This window comes from Cibotium barometz, chromosome 60, assembly GCF_041138505.1.
Source record: "Cibotium barometz isolate CiBa-2024 chromosome 60, ASM4113850v1, whole genome shotgun sequence".
Taxonomy (NCBI): domain Eukaryota; kingdom Viridiplantae; phylum Streptophyta; class Polypodiopsida; order Cyatheales; family Cibotiaceae; genus Cibotium; species Cibotium barometz.
The window spans coordinates 32,019,712-32,032,235 of NC_141105.1; the positions used below are offsets into that span (position 1 = coordinate 32,019,712).

The 12,524-nt window shown below is 42.0% G+C and overlaps 1 protein-coding gene across 1 annotated transcript in view; it reads left to right on the forward strand.

The window, feature by feature from the left end:
• The first annotated feature begins 561 nt into the window (after positions 1–561).
• Z-ISO (15-cis-zeta-carotene isomerase) overlaps positions 562–12,524 on the forward strand; it is a 44,031-nt gene continuing 32,068 nt past the window's right edge. The window contains exons 1-2 of the mRNA XM_086793714.1: positions 562–769; positions 1,215–1,586. Of these exons, the coding sequence (XP_086649840.1) occupies positions 662–769; positions 1,215–1,586 (480 nt within the window). The 5' untranslated portion in view covers positions 562–661. The remainder of the gene's footprint in view (positions 770–1,214; positions 1,587–12,524) is intronic.

Sequence of the window (12,524 nt, forward strand, 5' to 3'; positions counted from 1 at the left end):
AGGACGTTGTTCCCATTGTGCGCAACTCATAAGGGTCAACGAGAGAGGACGCCCTTCCCATCAGAGAGCATGACACCGCCCTTCCCACCGTGTGTAGCCCATAAGGATATGTGAGAGAGAGTGCCTACTCATCAAAGAGAGAGATAGGGTGTTGCAAGAATCTCATGCATGAAAGACAAAATCTCACCGAATCTCACTAGAGGAATTAAAAAAAATATTTCTTTAAATGATTACTCGATAAACTTTACATAATAACCTTGGAAAAGAAAATATTCTCAATAAATTAAGAGCAAAAGTAAACGTTGGGTGCTTTATGACATGCATTCTTGGCAAGTAAACGTTGGGTGCTTTATGACATGCATTCTTGGCCGTCCAAAATGCGCCTATGCCTTGGAGTGTCAACTAGCATGCGCCTATGCCTATGCCTTTGGAGTATCAACTAGAATGTGTTAAACTAAAAATAAGAGAGGAGTATGTTGGAGTGTTCCTGCCTATGCATTTGGAGTATCAACTAGAATGTGTTCACTTAAACTAAAAATAAGAGAGGAGTATGTTGCGTTGTTGTCGGATAGCGAAGGGTTGGATACCCTTGCGGGCTTCTCTTCTACGTCGCTTTAGTGGATGATCGATAGCGCTCTCTCTCTCTCTCTCTCTCTGTGCTATGGCTTCCCTACTGATCCATTCTCCTTCCCTTTCTTTCAATCCCATTCGTTCTGTTCTCCCGTTATCCCATCGCAAGCAGAGCAGCTCTCGTCTGCAGTCGTTCCAAGTAAATTTGCCGTTTTCTCTCTATGTTTTTGCATTGCGTAACTCCAACACTGTACAATCCATTGTGCATGCTGGTTTACTTAACCCGATCTTCGAATGGCTTTGAACGTGACACTAACTCCATTGGCTATGGAAAATATTTAGAATGCCCTTGTCTTGCTTGATCTTTGTAACCTTGCTGTTGTTAACCTGACCATCTTTTCCCTAATCTTATAACAGCTAAGTCTGGGAAGGTAATTAACAGCAGGGGTTTAAAACCAGAATTAGCTTCAAGCTAACCCTTGTTTAATACTGGTTTTAAAACCAGTTTTAGCTTAATTTGATATTGGGGGATGCCACTGAAAAAAAATGGATGATATCATCTCAGTGCACAAGGAGATGGCTGTTTCTCTTATAGTCTTTCTTGTCTTATTTTGATAACGTAACTTTCTCTCATATCTCTGCAGGGTTTAAGGCCAGAATTAGCTTCAACCAAAGAACGATTCACCCTGAGTCTTGGGGTTTGCGGCATCAAACCTGCCGGCTTGCAAAGATGGTTTGCAGAGATAAAACCAGACCCCAATCCCATCAAAGCTTCAGAGAGAAGCTTTGGAACAGAGGAATCAGTTGAGCAAGACCAAGTTCTTGCAGAGTCCAAATTAGTTGGAGAAGATGCCGCGGTTTTCGAACTCAGTAGCCAAAAGTTGTCATCTTGGGTCTACTTTTCAGTCATTCTTGGAGTCGTTCTGGCCATCTTAAACTACATCTGGATTGATCCAACAACTGGCTATGGAAATACTTTTGTACAGGCCATATCCTCCGTCTCTGACAACCACGAGGTAATCACAAGTCAATGAAAGAAATTTTGTGTTCTTAGAATCCTTAACTAAAATCAAGATTCTTTCTTCCTTGGTTGTAATTTTCAATGAAGGTTCTTCCAAGTCAATGAAGGCTGGGGAACATACCCTCACAGCTGAGGAAGATTGCCTCTTATATAGGGGCTTGAAACCCTCCAGCATGCTGGTGGTCCAGCCAGTCCAGCCTGCATCCAATCAATAACCGATCAGTCTAAAAGTCTTTTATCCAAAAGTTGGACTTCCAGCCTGCCTGGTCCCTTCGTCTGGCCTTTTTGATGCTCAAAATCTACTTTAAAGAGCCCGTCTTTTGAGCACAGTGCGGTCTGCCCATCACACCTCTCTGCTTCTGCAGTTCCCTGCCCCACACCCTTATCATAAGGCCATCGGTTGGATCCAGGTGTTAATAGAGATGACTTAATAAAAACACAAGCACACGCCAATAACCTACAACTACTACTGTATCCTTTTACCCTTATTTTCTCCTGGAAAAAGACCCCTTTAGGGTTATTTTTTGGTGCAATCTCTTACCCCAACCATGTACTATGGTGAAGGCACTTTTCTTGCCCCTTTGCACCACTTTTCACTGCCGAACCTAGTGCTGAATTCTGATGTCCAGCTGTGTCCACCAGTGTATGTGGATGGGTGTCTACTAGCCTAAGAGTGTGACACACCTCATCATGGGCTGCCTAGGACAACCACGTGGGCAGTTGGTTGCATTGGGGTGATATTTTTGCACCCTTGGCAGCACATTCTGCTTCTTTCCTTGGTGCACATGCAACTCACACTATCATAGCATGTTTTCTATCTAATAAAAGACTGATAAGTTGGGCTTTTATTATCTCACCTATCTTTTTTTTTGGTACGCATGAATGGCTGCTGACATCAGCAACGCCAAAAGGACGAGCGACATAGCATGCTGACTAGACATGATGATGTGGCTTGTTAACTGGACACAGTGACGGAGGGGGCCAATTGTGGCATGGATGAAGGGGAGTCAAATGAGTAGGGAGTTGATTTCAGGTAGAGGAGGCATAATGGGGATGTGTTGAAGCTACATGTCATGTGTGTTGCCGAAGCACTTTCTTGATTAATGCTAAGCAACACACATAAGACAAGAGATGTAACTGTATATTTCAAAACATGAATATGTACAATGATTCTTGGATCTAGACTTAGATCCAGTTCATGCATGCTATCCTATGATGCATACCAAAAACTCTCGCTTTCCTTCACTTGCTAATGCAGAAGTAGCTCCTGCTGATCCACAAATGTGCCCTTGCTGCCTTGCTTCCAGTCTTGCAGAGCATATGGATGCATATTGAATGGCATAATGCCTCCTGTTATAGGCTATCTCAGTTCATGCATGCTATCCTATGATGCATACCAAAAACTCTCGCTTTCCTTCACTTGCTAATGCAGAAGTAGCTCCTGCTGATCCACAAATGTGTCCTTGCTGCCTTGCTTCTAGTCTTGCAGAGCATATGGATGCATATTGAATGGGATAATGCCTCCTTTAATAGGCTACAAGTGGGAAAGTTGTAATCAAGTCGATTTTTCCTTTTTAGCCCATAAAACAATGCCCAATTTTGTATCCAAACAATGCCCTAAAGGTGTCCCATCCTGCAACATTCGGAAGCTTGATGAATAGAATCGGTTCTTCAATGGACAAATTTCAGCAATCTTTCGTGATGAAGATAACACTCAAGATAGAGAGGTATGTGCAGAAATAGGGAGAGAGAGAGAGAGAGAGAGAGAGAGAGAGAGAGAGTAGGTCCCGGATACCCTCTGTAGGGGCCCCCACCACACATGGTGTATTTGCTTTATTAGAATGATGCAAATCTGTAGATCTTCTGACTCTTGACCTTTCACCTTCACCTTGGCTTTAGGATTCCCCTTGGCTGTCCTGGCCCTTGGAATTCTTCAGCCCCTTGTCAATTGTAAGATGGAATGGCTCACTAGCTTTTGCTTTTATAGTTCTTCTAGATACTGGTTGGTGGAGAGCTCATCAACAAGCCAACAGGATGAAAACAGGGGTCGGCCTGTTGATGAGCTCTCCATGACCTGATGTAATGCCCCTTTAACAGGCACCTCTTGCTGTGTGCTCTGGCTGCCCTTTTGCTGTGCTGTCCCAGGGCATGCTGCCCACATTGCTGGACTGGCTGCCCATGGGATAGCCCACAGTCTTGCCAAGCCACAAGGGCTGGCCGACTGGGCTGCCCAGGCCATAGGGCTGGCTGACAGGCTGGCCATGCCACAAAGGCTGGCCGCCTTGCTGTCCAAGCCTCCCTAGGGGCTGGCTGACAGCATGCCCAACCATACTCTTGCAATGGCCATGGGTCACCTAGACCTTTAGGGTGGCCTAAGGCCTACCCCATGCCTAGTCAAGGGATACAAACCCTGGGGTAGCCCAAAGGGCTGCTCCTTACATCTGCTATAGGCTCTAAGACTCAGACGCCTGGTATTTGGCTACAAGCCGAACACTTGGAACACTTGTCATCATTCCAGAGGGTGACTCACAGTACAGATTGGCACTGCTTCATGTGCGGGACTTGCACACCTGACTAAGACCATGTACGGGACTTGTTCTTGGACGCCTAAAGTGGAACCCTAGCTGACTTGTTCCGGACTGAGGATCACAAGGGACCGGTTTCCACTCCAGGTCTTGCACCTGTTGTACATATATGTCCACGTGGCATCCAAGTGCGCGATGCATGTGACATTCCCTTTTGCTTAACTTGACGGAAGCTGCATAGCATCGAGATAGTCTGTCAATGAAGTTGGATAGTCGTCGAAAAATTCGTTGTCAAGCCAAACTGCTTCATGTGTTCCTCGGTCTTGAAACTTTGTGAGGAACTCTCGCTGTCTTTGGTTGGAACCGTGCTTGCAGTGATGTAGAAGGATCTGCTTGAGAACCATCACTTCAGCTTCGTCACAATAATGTCTGGTTATGCTTCGTCTTTAATCTCTGAAGGGATTGGACTTGCATATGGTTTGAGCCAACTGACATGGAACACATCGTGCATGGTCTAGCTTGGAGGTAACTTCAACTTCATCGACACCTTGTTGAAAATGGTCCGAAGCTTTTGTAAGATAACTTTGGGCACTTGTTTCAGCCGTTGCTTCATAATCCAAAGATATACCTAATCTCCTTTTGAGAATTTCACATCCCTTCTATCTTTATTGGCTTGTCGAGTGTAGGCCTCCTACGCTTTAGCCATCATGTCTTTGATTGATTCCAAGATTTCCTAATAAGACTCCGTCAATTTGTTCGCTTTAGGGACTTAAGACGAGGTTCTAGTCAATAGCGAGTGGAAGTCTTCCAAACGCTCCTTGATAAGGAGTTCTGCCAATAGTTGAAGAAAATGAATCATTCAAAATTGCTTAAAGTAAAGGCAAATAAGATTCCCACTTACCTTGTTGATCGTGTACATAACATTTTAGCACATCAAAGGCCAACTAGTTGTAAATCTCCGTTTGGCCGTCCGTTCGTGGGGGTAAATGCACTGGAAAACTTCAATTTAGTATCAAAGTTTTCAAATAATGCCCTTCAAAAATGACTCGTAAATTTGGCATCATAGTCTGACATTATGGTCCTAGGAATCCTACCAATCGGGTAACCAATGCCGAATGAACAAGAGTGCAACGTCCTCCGCGGTCACTTTGGCCCTACATGGAATAAGCATAACAAATTTACCAAATAGTCAAACATGTTACGCTTACCTGGACTGGGAGGCAAATTTGTCACAAAATCCATAGATATATCTTGGAAAGATCCTTCGAGAATGGATAAAGGCTGTAACAATGCTATCTTCTTCCCACGAGGAGCTTTCACTTTATGACACACCTCACAATGTTGCACATGGGTGAATACGTCTCGCCTCATCTTTGTACAATAGTATTGCCTTTCTTTCTTCTCCAAACTCGAATTCTTACCCTTGTGACCACCAATGATGGCATCATGGGTATCATGAAGAAGAGTTGCCATGAATGACTTCATGACACAAAGGCGATCTTTGTAGAAAAGCCAACCATCTCGTATCAAAAAGTGGCATGGTCTTGTGACGTCCAACTCGTGTTGTGTACTTAATTCCTCGGAATCCGCACACATGTGCTTCATATCATCTAGTACCGCACCAACAAGGTCTTGTCTAGTGGTTTGAATCGTAGTCACTGTTCCCTTCCTGCTCAAAGCATCGGCCACTAGATTGGCCTTTCTTGGAAGGTACAACGCAATGCTTGATGGTCAGTGCGAACCTCAAAGGCTTGTCCATAAAGGAAATACTTCCAATGTTTTAGGCCTAAATTTGTGCGAGGAGTTCCTGATCATAGACCAAGTACTTTTTTTTTGCGGGTAGTAGCTTACGAGACATGTAAGCTACTGGATGGCCATTCTGTTGTAAAACAACTCCAATCGTGATGTTACTCGTATCGATGACTACATGGAACAGCTCATCCCACGAGGCCAGCGCTAGACAAGGAGCCTCTGACAAGGCCACCTTGAGGTTCTTGAATGCCTCCAAAGCTCGTGGAGTCATTCGGATCCGTTGCCTTTTAGCCTTGACACCCTTAAGCAGTTATGTAAGATCTGCCGAGAGGTTAGAGAACTTGTCGATGTGGAGTTGGTGGTCCAACTCTGTTTCCATTGCCTTGGATAGGCGGTATGGGAACTTGCTCGGGGGATCCAAGCATGGGAGGAGGTCTATCTTGTGGTCCTCCAATCTAGACAGGGGGAGCTGGGGAGGAAGATTATCCCAAATAAAAATCTTATGGAGCTTGTCATGGAGAGCCTGATACTTCTCTCTGAAGCACTGACCATTGTTTGGGTAGTCTGGATATAAATCACTGTACATTGTGCACCTTTTTCGTATTTCTCGTTTAGTTTGCATGTGGCTTATGAGAAAGTTCAGGATCCTTGGCTCACATTTCGGGTAATCCGAAAAGTGTGCCTATCCCAATGAATGTCTAGCTGGAGCTTGTGAAACCATTGAATTCCCAAAATAATGTCTGCCCCTCCTACAAGAAGGGCAATGTAAGGTTCCCCCCTTCCACAAATAGGGGAAACACTTAAGATAGTCCGCTAAGTCTTATCTTAGAGAAAATTTCCTACTCATCGACACCTTGACCATACAGAGATTCAAGGATACGATTCATAGGTAAGACCTAGTTCTATCCCGCAGGGGAAGCGTGGTCTTCTAAAATCAAATCACCCATAGGGTAATTGATCACATAAATTTGGGCAACTACAAGACTTGATTTCTAGAGGCAACGCTTTTTTCCTCATCCATGCAAGGCACAGCCGCTGGCCTAGTCTTCTAGAATAGAGTTGCCCGAGAACCTATTTATCTAGCGTAGGGCTTTCACTTAATCTGTTGGAAAGCTACCCGACTAATCGGGTCCACCCGTCCGTAGGATAGTGCCGTCGGGGCATTTCATCCTCCCACTTTCCACCCTACTCACGCGTCAATTTGTTTTCTAATTAATCCTACCACACTGTTTGACATAAAAAAAACATGTTCCTTAATTAAGGCCCTTTTCACAAGGTTTATTAAAACAGCCTTTTCACAGGGTTTATTAAAACAGCCTTTTTCTACAATACAATCATACCAAAGACAAGATTTATAAAAACAAAGTTTAAACATGAATCAATTTCATACAAGCCAAACTGGCTCTCTTATTCTTTTCCTTTATACTGCCGATGATCTAGAATTCGGCCTTCCAGCCTCCACATGCTGGGCAAAACCCTACGGGACCATACACCTCATCGTCGGCCGCTGGCGAGGACTCAAGCCGGCCTGTCGCCCTCTCAGGCTCCATCGCTCGATCCTCCCGCCCCTCAGGGATGTCTGCGCACTAGGGTGGGCTAATTTACCGTACTAGCCTGGGCCCTCAGAACTAGGCAGCATCATCACAATCACTTGCCTCAATCGCAAACCTCATTCTCCCAATGGTATGAGGGATACCATGGGCCAACTCCGGGCCTTACTAACGTCTCCGCCGTCCGGCTATACAAGCACAAGAACGGGGCAGCGTCAAGGCAGGGAGAGGTTGTACCTGTACCTTAATTTAACCAAGATAACAATCCATTTACTCACTAAACCATATGACTAGGATCCATGTCACCTTCTTTAAGAAAACAATCTTTTTCACAAAGATTTTAGCATTTCAACTTGAGATTGCGATAAGATATTCTTTATTAAGGCATATGCTATTGCTTAAAAGAATACAAACTTTAAATGGTAAATCAATCAAATAGATCACTGTAACAATCAATAGAGAAGCCGGGGCCATACCTCAACCCCTAAGAATGATATATAATTGAAAAACAAAATATGTATATACCTTATAGAAATTTGTCGTTTATCGTTGCCTTTGCTCGTTAACAAGAGCTTTAGAACTTGACATATGAGAGTAGAGTCTTCTAATACCTTGTCTTACGATTGAAATCATCCAATCATCTCCAAGCTTTATCTCCTCTTACTCATACTGTGACTCTTCTCTCTTTCTAAGATCTATGGTGGCAAAATAGCCTTCTCTTACAGGGCTATGGCATACTATTCTTTCTCTAAAAGAAAAGCTATGGAGTTTTGGTCTCTTCCTCCGAAAGACTATAGCAATCTAAGCTTCTTTTATGAGATATTAGATAAGAATGAAGGGATATATGCATCTCAAACTCTAGGATTACCTTGAGGCTACTTGCTGTCTTCTCACAGTTTTCTCTATGTAGAGACCCTGACAGAAACAGCAAATTGTTTCGGCCATAACTCTCTGATAAAAACTCAGAATATGGTCATATAACCAGTCAAAAGAAGGGGAAGGCATCTAGTCTACAAGCCAACGCGGGCAGAATAGGCAAAAACGTCTGTATATAGCCGCAAACGCACCATCTTTAGAAACGCGTTGTTTTTCCACATTTTTAGTATGCATGGACTCTAAATGTGTAAAAGTACTCTAAATATGACCTCTTATCACCTAAAATCGAAATTCTATTTTTGGGGATACTTATCTCTTAATAGAACTATTCTTATGTTCTTATTTCTTTTAGGATTTTTGGAGCTAATATTTTTATTCTAACACTTTTCTAATGTTTCTAGCCTTATTGTCTCACTCTTTCTAATTACACTCTCTTTTCTTATTGAAATCTATATTAAAAGAGACACATACATACATGGCTTGGGAGGGACGTTACAATCTCCCCCACTTAAAAGATTCGAGATGTCCTCATCTCGCGAGCTGGGGTAGTATCTAAGTAAATCCTCCTGTCTCTTTCAAATTGGTGTCCCCATCACTAGGTAAAAATCTTCTTTTATCTAAACATTGTCCTTAAAGAGTCTTTTATTTCATGTGTTTGGCTTGTTTTGTTGTGCCTCCAAAATGTCTATCATTCTAAAGTTAATAGGCCTTATTATCCTAAATTCATGCATCCATATACCTCTCATATGATATGAACCTTCGAAATCCTTATTCTATACCCCCATGTAATATGGTACTTAACAAATTTTCATGGAAAAATGTAAGGAAATCAATTCTTTACGCAATCTAACCTATGATAGCAATTTCATAATTTTGGTATCGTCTTGTAGAATACCTCTATTCATCATGCACATTACTTCACATGAATCTTGCACCAATCCTCTTCTATTTACTCATAGAAATACTTGTTTAATTCGGTTATCTTTAATCCTGCTATCCCTATTTCTTGACCTAATTTTTGCTCTAGCTCATGATTCCTTGTAGCCAGGGGTGGGCTAGACGTTCCTCTTGCATTACGAGACCTCTTCTTGATTAACATGGAAGGACTCATGTCCTTCTCGACACTTTGTATAAAAAAACTTTATCACAGTCTCTGGCTATAATTATGGCTTCTGAAATAGAGGATGGTTTCACATTCTTGATGAGGTTATTCAAAGGTAGATTAAGCTTCTAAATGAATCGATGAAGAAGAGTTACCTCGATGAAGAAGAGTTACCTCATCCATCTCTAGAGCAAATCGAAGAAGTTTAACAAAAGTTTGGTGGTATTCTTTTAAGGTCTTCCTCTCTCGGGTTAGCTCCAAAAATTCTTTCAATTTATCCTCTTGAAATTCTGGAGGACAAAACCTTTCACGAAGGTGTAATTTCATGGCATCTTATAAACTGATTCTAGCTCCAGTGGTAAGATTGACAACAGTGCTTCCAACTAATTCGGCATTTCTTTCAATTTTTAGATGAGCAAGGGTGAACTTGCTTCTTTCATTATATCCATGAAAAGTTCAAAACTATCCAAATACTTATCATAGTGCCACATCTAAAGGCACTCTGGATTAATATATGTGAGATCTTCATTTTTTAAGAATTACACATTTGGTGTCTTGGGATTGACACATCCAAAGATTATCAGGATTGACACATCTAAGATGATTAGTTTTCTGAAAATTACACATCTAGTATCTTGGGATTAACACATCTAAGAGCATGATCCTTTGGGAATTACACATTCGAGACCCATGTTTGTCTGAGATGGATTCAAGATCTTGGATGATTGTCCTAGTGTAAAGCATCCAATGGATGGCATTCACACATCAACTATTCAAATCTTAATGGAGTTATAATCTTAATAATTTATAATATGCAAGTTAATGAGATATATCCTGAAAATTTCTCTAAACAAGTTTCGGTCTATCCTTCCAGTCTCCCACTAGTTTCTTAATTTGATTACCCTATGTTTTGGTCTATCCTTCTATTCAGTCATCACTAGTTTCTTAATTTGATCACCCTATGTTTTTCCTCACAAAAGGTTTTCTCCCCAATCTTATTTCTCAAATTTATTGTACAAATATCTTGCGTGTGCACTCCCAAGATACAAGCACAATTTCATAGGATGATTGTCTCAACATGTGAGGATATTCAAACAACTTCTATGGCCAGTAGAGATGATTGATTCGTCCTCATATGATAAACAATCACTTGTTTTAATCCCTTGACAATTAACCTTTGAAAAACAAATCCTAGGAACTAAGATCGGCTCTGATACCACTTGTAAGGTTCCCCCTTTCCACAAATAGGGGAAACACTTAAGATAGTCCGCTAAGTCTTATCTTAGAGAAAATTTCCTACTCATCGACACCTTGACCATACAGAGATTCAAGGATACGATTCATAGGTAAGACCTAGTTCTATCCCGCAGGGGAAGCGTGGTCTTCTAAAATCAAATCACCCATAGGGTAATTGATCACATAAATTTGGGCAACTACAAGACTTGATTTCTAGAGGCAACGCTTTTTTCCTCATCCATGCAAGGCACAGCCGCCGCTGGCCTAGTCTTCTAGAATAGAGTTGCCCGAGAACCTATTTATCTAGCGTAGGGCTTCCACTTAATCTGTTGGAAAGCTACCCGACTAATCGGGTCCACCCGTCCGTAGGATGGTGCCGTCGGGGCATTTCATCCTCCCACTTTCCACCCTACTCACGCGTCAATTTGTTTTCTAATTAATCCTACCACACTGTTTGACATAAAAAAAACATGTTCCTTAATTAAGGCCCTTTTCACAAGGTTTATTAAAACAGCCTTTTCACAGGGTTTATTAAAACAGTCTTTTTCTACAATACAATCATACCAAAGACAAGATTTATAAAAACAAAGTTTAAACATGAATCAATTTCATACAAGCCAAACTGGCTCTCTTATTCTTTTCCTTTATACTGCCGATGATCTAGAATTCGGCCTTCCAGCCTCCACATGCTGGGCAAAACCCTACGGGACCATACACCTCATCGTCGGCCGCTGGCGAGGACTCAAGCTGGCCTGTCGCCCTCTCAGGCTCCATCGCTCGATCCTCCCGCCCCTCAGAGGGATGTCTGCGCACTAGGGTGGGCTAATTTACCGCACTAGCCTGGGCCCTCAGAACTAGGCAGCATCATCACAATCACTTGCCTCAATCGGCAAACCTCATTCTCCCAATGGTATGAGGGATACCATGGGCCAACTCCGGGCCTTACTAACGTCTCCGCCGTCCGGCTATACAAGCACAATAACGGGGCAGCGTCAAGGCAGGGAGAGGTTGTACCTGTACCTTAATTTAACCAAGATAACAATCCATTTACTCACTAAACCATATGACTAGGATCCATGTCACCTTCTTTAAGAAAACAATCTTTTTCACAAAGATTTTAGCATTTCAACTTGAGATTGCGATAAGATATTCTTTATTAAGGCATATGCTATTGCTTAAAAGAATACAAACTTTAAATGGTAAATCAATCAAATAGATCACTGTAACAATCAATAGAGAAGCCGGGGCCATACCTCAACCCCTAAGAATGATATATAATTGAAAAACAAAATATGTATATACCTTATAGAAATTTGTCGTTTATCGTTGCCTTTGCTCGTTAACAAGAGCTTTAGAACTTGACATATGAGAGTAGAGTCTTCTAATACCTTGTCTTACAATTGAAATCATCCAATCATCTCCAAGCTTTATCTCCTCTTACTCATACTGTGACTCTTCTCTCTTTCTAAGATCTATGGTGGCAAAATAGCCTTCTCTTACAGGGCTATGGCATACTATTCTTTCTCTAAAAGAAAAGCTATGGAGTTTTGGTCTCTTCCTCCGAAAGACTATAGCAATCTAAGCTTCTTTTCTGAGATATTAGATAAGAATGAAGGGATATATGCATCTCAAACTCTAGGATTACCTTGAGGCTACTTGCTGTCTTCTCACAGTTTTCTCTATGTAGAGACCCTGACAGAAACAGCAAATTGTTTCGGCCATAACTCTCTGATAAAAACTCAGAATATGGTCATATAACCAGTCAAAAGAAGGGGAAGGCATCTAGTCTACAAGCCAACGCGGGCAGAATAGGCAAAAACGTCTGTATATAGCCGCAAACGCACCATCTTTAGAAACGCGTTGTTTTTTCACATTTTTAGTATGCATGGACT